This window comes from Aulonocara sp. 'chitande type north' Nkhata Bay, linkage group LG6 (assembly GCF_057382095.1).
Source record: "Aulonocara sp. 'chitande type north' Nkhata Bay isolate Kocher_YH1m ecotype deep benthic linkage group LG6, A_spYH_male_GT1.1, whole genome shotgun sequence".
NCBI classification, from domain to species: domain Eukaryota; kingdom Metazoa; phylum Chordata; class Actinopteri; order Cichliformes; family Cichlidae; genus Aulonocara; species Aulonocara sp. 'chitande type north' Nkhata Bay.
This window is the reverse complement of record NC_141349.1, coordinates 40,842,645-40,861,104: the sequence shown is the minus strand read 5'-3', so window position 1 is coordinate 40,861,104 and position 18,460 is coordinate 40,842,645. Positions and strand designations below refer to the sequence as shown.

The 18,460-nt window shown below is 40.6% G+C and overlaps 1 protein-coding gene across 4 annotated transcripts in view; it reads right to left on the bottom strand.

Moving 5' to 3' along the window:
* The window catches only part of rptor (regulatory associated protein of MTOR, complex 1), a 209,372-nt gene that overhangs the window by 59,354 nt on the left and 131,558 nt on the right, over positions 1-18,460 (bottom strand). For all 4 annotated transcript variants that reach the window (XM_086296973.1, XM_086296970.1, XM_086296971.1 and 1 more), the window contains 6 exons: positions 14,867-14,942; positions 11,622-11,723; positions 3,984-4,067; positions 2,857-2,967; positions 2,281-2,355; positions 1,140-1,205 (listed from right to left, as the gene is read on the bottom strand). In XM_086296973.1, coding sequence (XP_086153099.1) covers positions 1,140-1,205; positions 2,281-2,355; positions 2,857-2,967; positions 3,984-4,067; positions 11,622-11,723; positions 14,867-14,942 — 514 coding nt within the window. The remainder of the gene's footprint in view (positions 1-1,139; positions 1,206-2,280; positions 2,356-2,856; positions 2,968-3,983; positions 4,068-11,621; positions 11,724-14,866; positions 14,943-18,460) is intronic.

The window sequence follows — 18,460 nt, the reverse complement described above, 5'->3', positions numbered from 1 at the left end:
GGGAGTTCTGTAAATTACAAAGAAATTACAAAGAAGCCAAATATACCAAATATAACTTCAAAGTACAGTCTGACTTCTCTGTGCAGTTTAAAAGACCCGTGTGATATGCAAAGATCTAGTAAATGTGTCACTTCTCAAGTTTTCTTGAAAATTCAACCTCTCTTAAACACACGAACCGCAATAAACGAGAGGGGGAGAAAATCTTCTTTCGTCTCCAACAAATTGAGGCATCATAACAGCGCATCATTTGTCAGCAGCTACACAGCGTAACCCTCCCCACCCCTAATGTTTCTCATCGTTCTCTCGGCTCTGATGGATCCTCCCAGCTGAACCCAGAGAGCTGGAATATTAAGACACCATGGCTCGGTGACATGTTCGCAACAGCGAAACTGCAGTAATGAGCGCTGTTGTTGAAAGGAAGAGGAATAAATAATGGAGATGTGGAGCAGGCAGAGAGTCTCAGTGTAATGCTGAGGATCATCTATTATTTACACAGACCTGTGAGAGAGGTAGGCGTGCTAAGGACACAGGGATACCGGAGAAGAATGGCTGTTTCTGAGCTTGAGAGCACATACAGCTTTTATGATTTGTCACATTTATATACTGTAATGTCGAGACAGGGAGGAGTAGAGGAGAAATGAATGAGTCAAATAACATTCACAACTAGACAGAAAAATAACCACAGAGACCAGGAGCAGGAGCGAAACGGAATGATGGTGGAATATTTCTTTGTGGAATAGAGTGTCAAGAAGTGCGTGCGTGCGTGTCGACTCCATGAAATGACGAGCTACATCCCTACATCGCACCCCTGGACGTTTGATTAGCGTCAGACACAAAAGGCTTCTGGGATTGAACACCGGACGCCAGCAGCAGGCCGAAGTGACACCTGCGGTGATAAAGTGTCACCGCAGAGGTGGCTGTGGGACGGAAACGGAGATTGCAGAGGTGACTGTGGGTGACAAAACTGTCACATAACCAATATCTCCCAGAAATACACAATAGACGAGAGAGTGATCTTTCAAAGTGACGGCTGGCCCCGAAAGAAGGCGCCGTTCTGTTGAGGGAAGTGAATGAATATGTTCGCCTATTTGGATTTCTAGCAAGCAAACAGACAGCGACGTGTTCAGACATCCTCCTACCTGCCCTGTGGTATAGTTGTTCACTATAACAGCTAAAATGAAGACAGCCATGGTCCGATGCTCAGCCTGAAACAGGGAAAAGGACAGAATTAAGTTTTTACGTCACTTCCACTCTACGTTTCTCGTTTATCTTAAACTAATTTGTTGTGAAGCAGTAAGATAAAGTGGACCTATTATACTTTAATATGCGAGTGGAAAATCTTCATATTAAACAGGGACAAAATTTTAGACAGCAAGGTGAGCAAAATATTCAGGATTCAGACTGCTCAGATTTTTGTGCACCTGGTCGACATTAACTTTCATGGTTTCCTTTTAGAGGCCAGAGATACAGCTCCAAGCAAAGCAACTTCACTGACATTCTCCGCTTGACCGCTTCAATTTATAGGGCTTGACCAGGGTCAAGTTCAATATCAGGTTTCAAGTTAAAGAAGGATAAGAGTCATTACGTGTTCCTCTCATGCCACTACACAGAGGACTGAGTTGACTAAAGATGAAGTTTGGAGATGAGGAACAAACATTTGTCATTAAGAGCTAACTGATTAGCAGTTAGCAAATTATTTTGCCATCAAACATGGATCACGTGACTCTTTCCGGGTCACTTTGCTCTGTGTTTTTGCATATCGATATCAAAACAGTAACATTTTAGATAACTTATAGAAAAAACACAATGAAAAACGTGTCTGATCGTTAGCGCATCGGAACCGTTTCCTAATTTTATAATTGAACTCAGTAAATAAATGTCAATTTCTATAATAACGCAATGTCATGAAAACTCTGAAAAAAGGGAAATGGCGAGAAGTCACAATAAAAAGATGAAACTAATATTATATTGATGGAATTTTCGCTTGTATTAATAACTTATTCCTAAAGACAACAGGCATATTTTTAGTGTTACTACAGACTATTATTGTTTCTTAAGAGGTGGATCCTTCATTTAGGCAGAAAATTTACTAGAGAGACTGAAGAGTTTAAACACTGTTTTCAGAACAAGAACATTAAAGGAGTGAAGTACAGCAGCTGGTTGAGAAATTACATGAAAGGAGTAACACCAGATAAAAAATAACAGAAGTCCACTTCAAGACTCCCAGCTGGAATATTTAAACAGGATTTTGCTTTCTTGATGACGATGGCGGATACTCACAGGCATGTAATTGTCAGCCAACACTGACAGGAAGTACTTGTGCCCATTGTCTTTCACCAGGTCAGCTTGACATGACTGTGGAAACAGAAAGAAGGAGAAGATGGTGGAGACTTCACAGCAGATATATTATGGGGTATGTTTGTTTCTTTCAAGCAGAGCCTCAAAACTTTGCATGAATACTGATTATAAATGTTATTATTGCAGGAGCGTACGGCCCCGAGCAGGGACTAAAATATGAAACATGGCAGAATTGAGATGTAAATCCTAGATTACTCCTAATTATTTCATCAGCGCCAGAAAGCTCTTCCAATGCCACAAGCTGCTTCTGTACTTCAGGGTTTATCATGTTTTTCGTCTGTAACATGAAACAAGTGACGAGCAGTGAAGCTCGAGATCAAAGTCTGCGTCTGATTCAAACATCTTCAAAAAGTGTCGGAGGAGTTAAATCAGATAAATTATTGTAGGAAACAAGGAAAAAGTTAATTCAAGTAAATGAACCTTTTTCAGTCTATGAAAATAAATATAATAATATAGAATAAACTGGACTTTGAAGTGTGAGAGTGTGATTTTACGTACGCTGTCCACAGCGAGGATTTTAGCCCAGATGAAAACCAGCAGCGGCCGCAGCTCTCTGGCTGAGCTCTGAAGCAGCTTTAACACGTAGGGGAAGATCCCCACGGACAAGGCCTGAAACACAGAACAGGCAAACACGGAGCGCTGGTGTTTATAAAGCTGTATTGATGTTACCGTTATGGGTCAAACTTTGCTGTTGAACCTGACCGTCCAAGTGTGAAGGCCGAGACGCACCTGTGGTTTACAAAAGTCAAGGCGAACACCAGAATGAAAAGTAGCCAAGCACAAGCTGGGAGCCCGAAAGACTTGTTGAAAATACAACCTGGCTTTGGACTTATTTCACCTTCCAGCTAAAAGAACGAGAGATCCTCTTTTCGAGGAGCGTGCTAACAATTTGGCTATTATACAATATCCAATTAAATAAACTATCCAACAGCAAAAACACCATACTTTGGGATTTTAATCTTAAACTTATATTGATCTGAATTACAAATGCTAAATTCTAAAAAGATTTTCACTGGAGGTTTTACAGATGCAGCAGCGTCCTGTTCATAATAAGATAATAATCTGGTGTTATACGTGTAACTAAAAAAAAGCATACAGCTGATGGTTTTACATTCAGTCTTCAGATGTATCTGCTTTCTCCTCAGTGACGGGCAGCAGCACCTGACTTTAATCCACTAAAAACACCAATATCCTATTTAAAATATAAATAAATTAACAAAAAAGAAGACAAACTGCTAGCAGCATGCTAACTAGTACAGCCAGGTCCACTGCCCATTTCAAAATGCAAGAAATCTAAACAATAACCTAATATTCAGCTGTCATAGTGTTTTTAAAACCTAAAAAAATTGCATAACAGATATTTTGCACATCCTGACACAAGTCTTAGATTCTTCATTTTTTTCTGTCTTGGATACGTTTACAAAAGTGAATATTGTCGAGCTTTGCAAACCTCTAAATCAGTGAAAACAAACTCAGTTTCATATTTCCTTTTAATAAAGAGATAATGATGTAAGCTATGAGAGGCATGTGTTTAAAGGACACGTGGCGCTCCCTGCCTCCAGTGCTGAGCACAGGATGGAGGGTTGCGATTGTTATTTTTTTAAACATTCATAGCAAAAACACACCAGACTGACGGCCCAGGGTCCCAAATCCAGAAACCGTCCGAGCAGGTCCAGAGCACGCAGCCGGTGCACCTGACTCAGGAGGACCTGAAAGAGAGCAGAGGTCAAAGGTCGATGCTGCCGCCTCTGAACTGAGAGGAAGTCTAAGATTAAAGTAGCAGGAGGAGGAAGAACAAGAGCAGAAATGTCGTAGAGGTGCAGTAAAACAGGTGGCTCTCCCACCAGTACTGCTAACACACTGGCACCAGATTTCATGAGTGGGCGGCAGGGTGCGTCCTCTTGGCTGCCATGTTATTTGAGATCTTACTGCGATACTGGTACGGGTAAATACCTGATTGGGCTTTTTTTTCCCTGCAGAGAAATTTTGGCAGCCACTTAAGCCCCAAAGGAAAATCCCCTACCCTTTTGAATGATGTAATTGGCATTCTTTTGTTGTTAATTGGGGTTTCATTTGAATTGTTTTTTGTTTTGTTTGTTTTTTACCAAAGAGACAAAAATAACAGGAACATGCACAGATTTCTGTCCAATGAACTCATTGCCGCTGTTGTATGCTGCGATCATGCTTACTGCCGCGTGCAGTCAGCCCCACAGGCCGATTCTGAGCCAAGAAAAACCCAAAGCAGCAGAGATGCCAAACGGGATCACGATGTAACGGTTTTGGCCAAGTAGAAGTATTTTAAGGACGCAAATGTTAAGCGCTCAAATTGTATGCGTGTATGTTTGGTTGGACTAACATTATGTGCAGTGTGCCACAAAGCCTGTGTGAAGGCTGGACACTGGTCCATCCCCATGTGACCACCCTGCAGTGTGTGTGGGAGCAAGCATATGGAGGAACCCAGGAATACACACCCACACACACACATACATTAAGAAATCTCCAGGGAATCATAATGTATTAATGACTTCCTCCGTGCCTTCGACCCGCAGGGTGTGACCACAGAAACAGATCCGGGAAAGACCGGACCAGGGATGCCTTCAACTCTGAGGAAGTGTGTGGGAACAAGGAAGTGTGTGACGCAGGCGCGTGCTCTGCAGGAAGGAAAAAAGCCACCTGGCAAAAATACTAAAGAAATCCTCCTGATCTCGGTTTAAAGGAAAAAAAAAATCTCATTCCTCATCCAGTCCCCACCCCTTTCCCAATTCTCTATATATTTTTAGATGCATAGTCAGTGTAAAAATGGTCATAGCATGGTGACATCACCCACTAATTAGTGAAGTCTCATAATGAAGCCAGGAACTGAGCAATTTCCCCACCGCCATCTCTTTGGACCCGGACGCGACGAATGAGCAGTAGCTCTAACAGTGAAGTCACGGACACAACACACCCTTGACTATCCTTCCTTAATGACTGTAACAATAACCATAATTCAAAAACGAACTTAATCTTTTCTTCAATGTAACCACACATTACTTATGTTCGGGGGAAATTGGCACGGGGCATTGCCGTCCTGGGAAAAGCAAAGCATATGTTGGATCAGAAAGCACTGCACATTTTATACTGTGCTTTACTACTGCCATATATGAACTACTGTGTAGAGGTCTGGGGAAACACATACAAAAGTAACACACAAACAATAACTATAATACAGAAAAGGGCCATTAGATTAATAAATAATGTAGGGTACAGGGACCATACAAATGCACTCTTTGTCAAAATGCAAGCTATTAAATTCCAAGACTTGGTGAAGCTTAAAACAGCGCAAATAATGTATAAAGTCAGAAATAAATTGCTTCCCAAAGAAATCTGTAAATTGTTCATAGAAAGAGAAGGTGGGTATAACTTAAGAGGGAAATGGAATTTAAAAATACAAAGTGCTAGAACAACTTTAAGAACTATGTCAATCTCAATTGCAGGAGTTAAATTATGGAACAGTCTAACAGAAGAAATAAAAGACAGTCAAAACATAAAACAGTTTAAAGTAAAATATAAAAACCTAATTTTAAATAAGTATAAGAATGAAGAAAACGGGGTTAACCCAGGACGGTAATGTTGCTGGTAATGGTGTTGCGGTTCTTTTTTGGTTGTTTTTTTGTTTTGTTTTGGTTTGTTGTTTTTCCATAACTTGTGTATCTGCAAATATACACATTCTGTATTTTTCATATGAAAGAAACTATACTGTGGTGGGGCTTGCTAATTTCTTGTTTTTGATTTATGTATGTTATGTTTTGTTTTACTTCATATGTTTATATGTTTCATATGTTGTTTGTTTAATTTAAGACAAAAAACAATTAAATGAATGAGAGGTAAAACTTGAGGGGGTAGGGACAAATAAGTAAATACTTCAGCCTACTCCTTTTCAAACAAATAATGGAATGATATTTTGTAATGATTGTGAAGGCACATGTTTGAAATGTTTGAAATAAAAATGAACTGAACTGAACTGAACTGAACCTAAAACTACTGATTGAGCCCAATAAAGTCATCAGGGCAGTTTCCACAGAGGGCAGAGAGAAAAGAATCCAAGGGTCGTTTTCTGTACGGTGCTAGACAACTGCAAGTCTTTGCACACCCAGGAGTCGCCCCTGCCAGCAGGTTTAAGGCACTCAGAAGCTACAGCCATCTTTAACATTGTTTACAATTAGGCCATGCTTTTGAGGTGCTCAACTTTGGAACAGCCTTCCTTAATGCATCAGTTTGGCCAAATCATTAGTACTTTTTATAGGTCTATGGATGGAAGTTTGTTATTGATTATTGCAATTAATTTACCGATCTAGTATTTAGATTTGATATCTGTCCAATTAGGACTTGAAGAGCTGGATCAGGTTTAGAGATGGCACGATACCACTTTTTTATGTCTGATACCGATACCGATATCATAAATTTGGATATCTGCCGATACCGATATGAATCCGATATAGTGTTTTTTAATCAACAAAACTGTTTTTTAAAATATCTTGCTGCATTTTGCAAGTCTGCAAGTTCATACTCAAGTTTAAAACAACAACTACACTAAAGCTATTCTGTTATACCTGTATACAAAAAAAATATTTCATAGTTCAGCAATACTGATCAATCTAATAAACTTAGACCTACACCATCCTCACTATTCTGGTATTTTAAAGAGTACTTAGCGTAAATATTAAGAAACCTAACTAATAGGGTTCCAACTCCCAGCAACAACAAAAATAAAAAAATAAAAAATAGGGAACCACCCCTCACGCTCCACCTCATGATGCTTAATCGACGTAATCAACCTTAATTTGATGCAGTGTGAAAAAAATGCACAGAAATCAATTATTTTTCAAGAAATATTAAATAGATTCAACATCTTTCTTCAACAAAATTGCAGACTGCACAGATGGTACCTTCCCAAAGGAAAAAGTACTATAGCTTACTAGGGTATATATTAGACTTAATAGTCACTATATACAGTAATTGACTTCTATTCATTTTACATCAAATTAAAACTTTGGGTGTCAAATAATTATTTATTAAAAGCTCGACATTTTAAATGAGAATAAGAAAGAAAAGTATGTCTTTGTGCCCCCTTTTCCCTGTTCATGCCCTATCGGCCCCCCTGGCTAAACTTTGCTAGATCCGCCCCTGCACAGTTACCAGCGTCAGCTACTTAGAAAAAGATCCTCGAGTAGAAAGTAATATTAAATAAATTCTAACAACAGCTTATCAAGCTTAAACGTGCTGCTGTTGTTCAGCCGCTGGTTTCCTCTTTCTGGTGCAAAGTGGGCCAAAAACAAACAAGACAGACGGACTCGCGACAGAAAAGCCGATCAGCTGATCATTAAGCAGTTTCACGATTGAAGTAGCAGCCGGAGAGCGAGAGGCAGTCGCTTGTTAAGCTTAACGCAGGAATGCTTTACATTCAGAGATGGACTTACACACTTGCTTTAATTCTCTCGGGGATAACTTTGTCGGAGATGAAATGCCAGGTTGCTAGCGAAGCTCCACATGCTATCCAGACCACCGACAGGTCCCGCATGCCACAGCCGCTCTATCACGTGATGCATACTGCTCCGACGTGCTAACGTTCTGAGGCGAGTTACGGCGTGTTGCAAGTTTTGTGAGGTGCTTTCGTGATATTTGGGTCATTCTTACTATTCGGTGCCATTTGAGTCCTAATGACATAATATGGTATATTTAGTGTAAAACTTGTCTAATGCTTATTTCTAAACCATTTTCTTGTATGTTTAACCCCCCTCTACCATAGAACACATTGATATATACACAGGATAAATACATTAAAAGTAAATTACTTTTATTTTAGCACAAGTCACTAAAGTACTATGTCCCCAGTCATGCTTGCTCGACTTCAGTTACAAATATAACTTAAAAAAAAAAAAAAAAATCTAAATTTTTCATCATTTCTGGATTGGCTTATTTCTAATGTTCCTCATCAAATGTTCTTTTTTATTATTAATGCATGTTTAATACTTAAAATCTTTAAAAAATGTTGTGTCCCTGAATCAACTGTCACCCCTGTTACTCTGATAAGAATTCCATAGAACACATCACCTGATTATTCTTTTAGTCACATGACACTCCCGGATGTAACATATTTTGGAGGGAAAACTTTCAAGAAGAAGACGAGTAAGTACCACTCTTTAATCAACCCTTTTTTCAATGTTTTAGCAAGATTTTGTAATGTGGCAAAGCATAACACGTCCAACCTGTTACGCTTATTAATAGTGGAAACAATTTTTTTTTGGTAATTTTTATAATATGGCTAATAAACATGTTAAAAATGGTTCTTAGTGGTCACCATGTACTAGCTTGTTGTTCATCATACTAGTAGTAATGGCTAAGTTTAGCATAAAATCTCCCCCCTGTTACCGTCACCCCTGTTATTGCTATGCACTGTAACATGAAATTTCCTTGCAGATTTTAAAAAGGGACATTGTAGCTTTTAGAAAATGTAAATATTACTATAACTGTGTATTCAAAACAGTTATTAATAGAAAATTGAATGTCCTGTAACAGGGTGGACATTTGGCACGTCATGGGTAAAGACTTTGATTTTAAAAAATATTATAATATAATATCCTTAGCTGGACCAATACATTTTTCTTATAGGTTGAAAATCCCTCTTTTAGATGAAATGTTAAAATAATTCAAAATTTTGTATTTTTTGATGAAGAGTGATCACACTGAAATGGCACCGAATAGTAGGAATGACTCATTTAATGGATCGGATTACATTTTTTATTTTTCTCCGATATTCGATCCAGTAATTTAGGTCAGTATCGGACCGATACCGATACGTAATATCGGATCGGTCCATCTCTAATCAGGTTACAATGGAACAATTCAGTTTAGCTTGCTTCGTCAGGACTCCAGTTGCTAAGAGGATAGCTAACATAGTATGCAGGAAGCTAACAGCAAGGGTTCAATAGTTAGGAGGTACTTTCCACCTGAAATACTTTCAGCCATGAGGTTTTCCCCCTTTGTTCTCACTCTGGTTATGTTCAGTGTAAAAGTTGGTGGAAACTCTTTGTCACACTTAAAATAACATATTATGTTGAGGTCAACTCAGTCAAATTAACATTATGTTGTTTTAGCTCCACTCAGTGTGTGAGGGGTTGCACTCACAGCGAGACCAACAGTAGGGAAAGGAGAAACAAGCGTAACTAGAAACAGCAGCAGCAAACAATCAAGTACGTTCAGATCATTTATCTGATAGCTGATGTTACGTTACGGAAAAACAAGGTGGTCCGAATCTCTTCCTCACCGTGAGGAATACAGCTTTGTGATTTAACAGGAGATTAATGTCGTCAGACACCGCGGGCGTTGTATCGGAAGTGAAAAAAGTTGGAAAGGAATTTATAGAGTGCTACACAAATAAAATTGTTATTATGATTCCACACAGCCCTAATCATAAGCTCATTTTATGCAAATAAATATCTGAGCAATTCTCTAAACATGCACACACATTAAAGTGCGTGTGCATGTTTACTGGAGCGGCTCATGTGTGCAACAACATGCTTCCCATCCCCTTCGGTGCAGTGAGTAAGCGCTTCCTCTCATGACGCTGTATGTATGAACGTCGACGCACGTTGCGTCACGTTATGATGCACCTGCAGGTATGAATCACTTGGGTGATACATAGAGAAGAAGATTAAAAAAAACAACAACACGTGTTTGAGTGTGTTGTTGTTACTATAGCGTCACAACTTGGAAACATTGTAACTCCAATAATCCGTCCAGGATGAAGGACTGCTTCCTGGGCTCTGTTGTTCTCCCTTTGCTCATTTCATTAAAGAGCGTTATTGATGGTTTCCTGCCCGTTGCTCATCTTTTTTGTCACTCTTTGCACTTTTCAAATTGAGTCAGATTATATTTTGGCCTTTGACTGTAAATCCTGTAAGAATTCACCCGACTCTTTAGCTTCATTCTTATGCAACTGCATACTTAAATAGGTAGAAAACCTGTTTATGTGCCCATCAATTACATCACGGAGCAGGAAGTAGCCCTCACACTAGATGACATTGCCCTTATGGTGTACAGCTGCAATATGTTGTGTAATCTCAAAGGCTGCTGCTCCTTTCCTCTTATATCCACATCAACAACACACACACACACACACGCTGTACCCGGTGCTCGCCGATCAGTCTGCCTTTTCCTCAGCTTTTAACGGCTCCCGACAGAACTGCTGTATGGACGTGCTGCTGCTGGGAGCGCGCTGAGTCAGCAGAAAATTACCATTCAACACGGACAGCTACTATGCTGTGATATAGCACTACTATGTACTGTGATATAATACAACTGTACAACCCCGCGGGGTGATGGTGGTGGTGGAGGTGGGAAGAGGAAAATGAAGCATATGACCGCAGTTACTCAGCAGCTGATGCACTCTACGAGGACGTGCCCAGATTTCACTCTTGGACCTTTCACTCTCTCCAGAGTGTGGTGGTTTACACGTTCGCCTAACGAGATCCCGGGTTTGATCCTGGGAGGAGACACTGATGCCTCGTTGGATTGTGCCAATCAAAAACTCGGCGCTACCCGCTGTAGCGACCCCTTGTGAAATAAGAGAGGAGCTGCAAGCCGCTTCTACAAAGTTCAGCGCTACAGAAAACACAACATTCATGTCGCAGGTTTTCTTGCAGGCTTGTAAAAAAATAATAATTGGTCTGAAAATAATGAGCTCAATTTGCACGAGGGACGACCTGAAGGTAGGAGTATGTTGTGTAATAAATTAAAAGAGACCTGTTAGCACTGTGACATTTGCAAAACAAAGACTCATACTGATACAGAATTATTATTGCATGTTGAAAGTATAATTGCATTTCATTTCATTTTCTTGTCTTTTTCAAGCATTTTTATCTTCATCTTTTACTTTAGTGTCTCTCTTTTGGTTTGCGATCTCTGTTCCACGTTTTGCATATGAAAGCTGGATTTTTATATCCTTTCCTATAGTTTTCTCGTTATATTTGACTGGTTTATCTGCAATGGCGAGGTGGAGAAAATTAGCGTCTTGCTTTTATGAATTATTATCTACATTTAAATGGAAATGTGGGCACAGAAAGCAGCGCCTCCTTAGCTCGCTTAGTTATTTCAGTGGCCCGAGTTCAGTTCTGTCCCCGGCCATTTGTTAGACATTTTACCCCACCCCCCGTTTGTCCTCAGCAGTTCCAGTCTCATAAAGCTGTGGGTGTGTGTCGAGGTGTGTGTGTGTGCGTCTGTACCTGCAGTACAATTGGGAGCTGCTCAGGTGGGTTTCTGTTCTCTACGCCCATCGTCAACCACACCTGAAACGCTGTCAGCTGCTCTGCGAAGAAAGGACTGTGCTGTGGACACAAGAAGCAATGAAATATTTATCACCATTTCAAATCATTTATTCTGCTTCAGCTTTCTCTCGCTTTCAAATGGACACACACACACACGCTCATAATGAGGTAGTCCTGCAGTTACAAGCCCATCATTTCATAAAAACATGAACATAATGAGCTCAGGAGTGACACCGCACTGCAGTAACAACATAAATCCTGATCTGTCATGATCACCTTCCCCTCTCCTCTCTCTGCTGTCATGGCACATTGTCTGATTGATTGGCTGCTGGCCGCAGAGTTTTCGATCACGCAGAGTGTTTGAATTGCGACAGCCTCGTGTAGACCGCTGATGGATGTCGGGAGGGGAAAATATCAGCGCTTCGCTGTTGGATGGTTACATTAATTTGAGCATAATCAAAGCTTAATAACCCTACACACTCAGATACTGACACAATTGTGAAAAGTAGCGCTGCTTACTTAAAGATGACACCTGTGATGTAACTAAAGTAACTACTTTTTTTCATTTGTTACTGTTGAGACTTTTGACAGACACAGCCATACAGTACTGTGTGTAACAAATGTGTGATACTGTATACCAATGAGCGAATGTGGGTGAAGCTGTCAAAATTAATTAAAAATTAACGTCACAGGCATGTAGTTAAATAACTAGCTGGGTTGTTGCAAGACAAGAAATACGACAAAATGCTGGCTCATCAAATCCCAATAAATTCATACACAACATCATTTTGTCCTGAATTTGGTCTCTGCTTCCTGCTTTGGACCAACATCTTTACACTGACATAAACTTATTACATTTTTAAAAACTGAACACTGATTTTAAATGTGTTGCCTTGATAAAGTAGTTACTGTGATGAATGACACAATTTTCCTTTTTTAGCTGCAAATTACATAAAAGATATTTTAGAAAGATTTATAAAATGCCATGAAATATCAAAAATACATAAAGAAATAAAGTTATTACATAAAGTAACAAAGATGTGGGGCACGAGTGGCATTTTTGGTTCCATATGAAATAAAATATGACTGTTGGGGTGTTTTACAGGTGCTAGAGAGGAGTTAATTAACATGAGCAGAGACTCAATCTACCATAAATAACATTCTCCTTTTTTTTTCTTTACTCAGCTGTGACAAAGCCCAACAAAGAGAGCTAAAGGAGTCAAAGCACATCAGAGAGGAATTAAAGGCTCCTGAAAGACGGAGCAGGCAGATCTGCTTTAGGAGTCCTCAGAGGCTCAATTATAGTGTTGGTAAGTGTTTTTAGCCCAAGTGCAAGAGAAAGTAGGAGGAGGAGTGAGTGTGGAAAACTGCTCCTGGGGGAGCGATGCTCACCTCCCAGGGCCAGGTGGAGAGAAGGTGGAGTTCCCATATAAGAGCCCTAACATGGGAAAAGCTGCTGTGTGTTCTCCATCGTTGTTGCAGAGTCTAGTAACCGTTGGTCGGCTCATTCTTGTTCCCACAGCATTATAAGCAATGATGCTGCAGGATTTTTTACTTTTATGTAAAAGACTGTTATTAATTATAACAATACTAAAAACAGTGTCCTTTCCAGAAGCTCCAGCTGCTAACTTACTGGACGAGCTCCTTAATTTGCAACTATCAGGCAAAGCTGTAATGTCTCGGATCTATAACAAACTGTGCAGTGTAACCCCAGCCCGCGTTGTGGGCCTCAAGTCCACATGAGAGAAGGAGTTGGGTATATCTATGTCAGATGACGTCTGGGACCTTTCTCTGGTAAACTCTACATCACTCTGCGCCCGTCATTCCCTGTTACAATTCAAAGTAGTCCACAGGGCCCACTTATCTAAATCCAAACTAGCTAAGCTTGATCCCACTTTAGACCCTCGCTGTAACAGGTGCGGGTCTGATGATGCCAATCTAACCCACATGTTTTGGACCCGCCCTGCCCTGGCAAATTTTTGGGAGGTGGTTTCCTGCACTTTGAACAAGGCTACTGGCCTGAAACTAGCTGTCAACCCCTACTTGCTCTCTTTGGTACAGCGGGAGAGGATGATAAGTACATTCACGGAGCAAAGCGCAGGGTGCTGTCCTTTGGTTCCCTCTTGGCTAGAAGTGCCATTTTGATGAGGTGGAAAGCTGCTGCCCCGCCCTACTATGGTCGGTGGCTTGCTGATCTCATGTCGTGTCTCAGTCTGGAAAAGATCCACTGCTCCATCCAGAACCAAAAGGGCACATTTGATAAAATTTGGGGTCTCTTTCTGGAAAACTAAACTTCAACTCAATGGATGTTCCAGCTGACTAATGGATCTTCTCCTAAACCCAACCAAGTAGTTTTGTCACATGAGCCTAACAAAGACATTTTGTTGCCAGAACCTAATCAAATCGCTTTGTTGTTTAAACCGAAGTAATTTTGTTTCATAGTCCTGACAAATTCAGTTGTTTAAACCTTCTAAAACACGTTTGTTCCTTTAACCTAACCAAGTAGCTCTGCTGCCAAAACCCAATAAAAGACTTTAGTTGCTTAAACCAATCAAAGCTACAAGATCACAACAATGAAACTGGCCACCTGCAAAGGCCCTGAAAAACATCACTTATGATGTTGTAGGGAAAATACACCAAGACAGTGTTACAGATACGCTGTTGACTCACACAGATACAAAAAACAAAACAAAAAAAGTGTTACGATGACCCATATTTGTTAAGTCATCATCAGCTCAATCAGCTTTTTTGAAGAGCGCTTCCATTACACTCAGCATCTCCATCACGGCCCCCTGCCTCGTCAGTAAATATAACGATAAACAGTCGAGCGGCTGAAAGTGCAGGGCCAGTGCTTTCTGAAACTATTTTTTTATTTGACGCTCATACTTGAGTTATTAGACTTGACATTTTACAATGTAATCCGCCGGGGATGAGTGTGTGCGAGTGTGTTTGAGAGATTAATAGAGATGCTGTATATGCGGGTGGTGGCGAACTTGCAGTGCAAACAAGAATAGTTTGTTGTTTACAGGTGTCAGTGCTGGACACATTCAAGATGAAAGACATCCATCAATGCTAGAGGTCCCCTAGCCTCCAAGCTTCATGCATTTAATGCCAAAAAACACAACAACATGATGCATCAGAGGCATCAGTGGCTCTGTGCTTATTTGTCTCTCACACACACACACACACACACACACACTTACTCTGAAGGCGGTGCCCTCCTCGATGATGGTGGGCAGCTGAGAGAGGCATATGTCCACGGCCAGGTCCCACGCTTGCCTGTAGAGAGGAAACACACACACACCGCATGTAAGTGACATCATATGTCATGAGGAAGATCCTTAAATAAAACTTATTTTCAGGACTTTCCAGGAAGAATAACAAAAAATAAATAAATGAATAAATAAAAAAAAACTGCCAATCACATTTGGTAGTGTGGGATGGCCAAAGGAAGATCGCATTAAACTGTGGCACCGTTTGCTACCTTTACGAGTTAGAAGCTGCATATATCAAACAGCTAAGACTCAAAATTCTTTCCATACCAGGCATGAACTGAGACCCTGAATCCAAGAATTTAGATCCAGTGATATTTTCTAAAGAACAATGTGTGCTAGCGATGTATTATAGGGTAAGGACTCTGTGACACTTCACCTTATATCCTATATACCAGAACTCCATATGAGTCCAGGCCAACTGTCGTAATACCTTCATACGATGTTGTCCACAGTGACCCTGGTAACAAACAGACTAATTTTATCCATATAATTTCCAGAGTCTTGGAAAATAATTTGTATGTATCCTTCACCTTAATGCAGGAGCAACAGTAAATTTGGTGCGGTGGTATTTTTGTGGTGGTTCTCCAGTCTTGGTGACTGTACGCTACACATGTTTTAAACCATAAGCAACATGGCTCATTTCACACAGCTCATTATTATTGGGCTTCAGGACACTGTGTAAACTGGAAACGCCCCCAAAAACAAACCATGGATGTTCAGAGTGGCGGCCAATTTCCAAAAATTTCCAAAATAGTTCTTTACATAACAGAAATAGTCTCGATGTCGATTCTCTGGCCTTTAATTTATTCCATTTTTAACCAAAATACATGTAAATATTAGGGGTGCAACGATACACAAAATTCACGGTTCGGTTCGATATTTTTTCGATACAAAAAAAATGTTCATGCCTTTTTAATTTGTCATTTATTAAAATTATAAATATATATTTTAACTCAAAAGTACAGTTTTTAAATTTAACGCTAACCCTTGTGCGTGTTTTTTATTTTGACAGCGAATGCGCACCTGCGGACCACTTATGTGCAGCCCTGGTTATTTAGCTCATCATATTGCAGCCACAGAAATTATTTTGTCCATGAAACCATAAAGCTGCACTTTCTTTTTGCCTTATAGTCTGATTTGTCATAACTTCTCCGTTTTGTGGTAAGCTTTTCTTTGGCTGTCACTTCTTCACCCTGACCTGTCTTGTTTGGCTCAGCAGAACTAAAATATATATCCTGCTGCTTTTACACACGGACTCACATAAGCTCAGCGATTCTCTGCGCGATCAACCTCTCACGTTTGCATAGTAAGCTAAAGATTAATAAGACGATGTCAGAGGAATTGGTGCACAAATTATCATCACTCACAGATCAGTGCTATCGCTCTCTATACACAGTTCGCGCGATTGCAAAGTGAAAGCAAAAAAACAAGCGCAAATTCAAACGCGATTTCAATATGTCACATATTGGCAGTGGCTCACCGATGCCAATGACATAATAACCCAGCTACATTTCTGAAAGAATGCAAAAGCATCGACATATATTTTTCCTACAATAGCCCGACGGGCAGGGAAGAGATAGATTTTGGTAGCCCAACTGGAAAAATCGCTAGCTCCGGGACGTCGGGCTAGCGATATTGCGAGCCCTGTATCTGATTGAGGAATCACTCATCTTTGGAAAAGAGCGTTTATTACAGAGAAATGTCTCTTTCCAAAATAAAAGTTATACTATCCACTTCTTCTGGGCTATATTCTCAGCAGCATAAGGAGAATCATGTGCTAACGGCTGTCTAAATGACTCGGCTAAAGTTAGTAGCATGCTTGCTTTTTTTTGTCTGCTTCCACTTGTCTTTGCACTAGGATGATGTCGGCTTAAATGTGCAGTCATATTCGTTGTGTTCCCACTAGTGCTTTCAGGTTAATCTCGTTGAAATGACCTTAACGCCACAACACGGCAAATCTCCGTTAACGAGCTACCGCCGATTGCCCCGTGCATGGGGCTAGACGGCCAACACGTTAACGAGCTAACTGCGCTAACACACTAGTTCACACCCATGTAATTGAGCATTGCGTGGCACATCCAACATACTGTTTTACTTTAGTCCATGACTCGCTTACCTTCAGGGTCATACGTCACATGAAAACCAAAATAATTCCAAACGCCAGATCTGAATGAGAGTGGGGGAGGTGCCCTGCGCTCTTCCTTCTGACTATGCTGTCTGTGTTGAGCGCTCAGTGAATCTGCGTTCGACTACTCCGCCTAGGCTGCACTGTCGAGCCTAGGCGGAGTAGTCAAACGCAGATTCACTGAGCGCTCAACACAGACAGCATCGTCAGAAGGAAAGTTGATAAAATAAATTACAAATTTTGTATTGTTCATACATATGCGTACTGAACCGAAAGCACTGTATCGAACGGTTCAATATCGATACGAATATCGTTGCACCCCTAGTAAATATTACATTTTATTGCTAAAGACTTGGCAGGGATTTCACTATTTACTGTTTTTTAACCTCTTGGTATTCTCCAGATTAACCTGAGTCTTGTCCAGGGTTGGAGGTAAGCTTAGGGTTGGGTTTTGTTTTAGCACCATCCTCAAAAGGTAAACTCTCAGATCTACTGATTCTCATGTAGCCCCAAGCAGAATCAACAAAAGCAGGTCATAAACCAGACCTGGGCCATTTTTTCCATCCTGCCACTAACACTCATTTTGCTCAGCTCACGTTTTCTCCCTCGCACTCCTCATCATGCACACGGGCTTCTTTAAATTCGCAGCCTGAGGTCCTGAGGAGGGCAGTGAGGAGCCTTTAATCCCGTTGGAAACACAAGCTCTCCTCTCATGGCCATCATTTCTAATTCATGGGGTTATGCAACTCACATCAAACCTTATCACAGCTTCTCTTTTCTCTCTTTCTGCCCGTCTCTCTTCTCCCTTCACTTTCCAGCTCCTTATTGCAGACAATTGAACTCTGGGCCTCGATGGGGCTTTTTCCCCTCAGTTAACAGGAGGCGGGGGTTGAGTCATGTTCCCAGTCGATACGCAGCAACGTAATGTGATGCTGAACCACTGATGCTGAGTTCACTCTGTCTGAGACTCCTGCTTTAATGGCCTTTCCCATTATCTCAATGTGATATAATAGAGTTGCACTCTTGGTCAACAGCACATTGTTAAAGACATAATGGACCCACTGATGAATGTGTAACATGCAAACATGCAATACAGCATGTAGAAAGCATTTGTGGCTATTCCAGCTTCTGTCAGCTGCTGCAAAAACAGAAGCGTATATCTATTCAGGAGCCGGTGTAGTCGCCTTCCAGTGAAAATATTACCCGTGCAAACACACACTACTGCTCTATTAAGAACAGATGCTGCTCGTTTTACAGTGTTGGTGCCATATGAGGCCTAATTTTTGACGTACTAGCCCTGATTATATTCATGCACTGTTTCAACTAAGACTTCTGTTTACATGAATATCTTACATTGCAGTTAGCAAACAAATAATTCCTCTAGATGCACAAGTCAG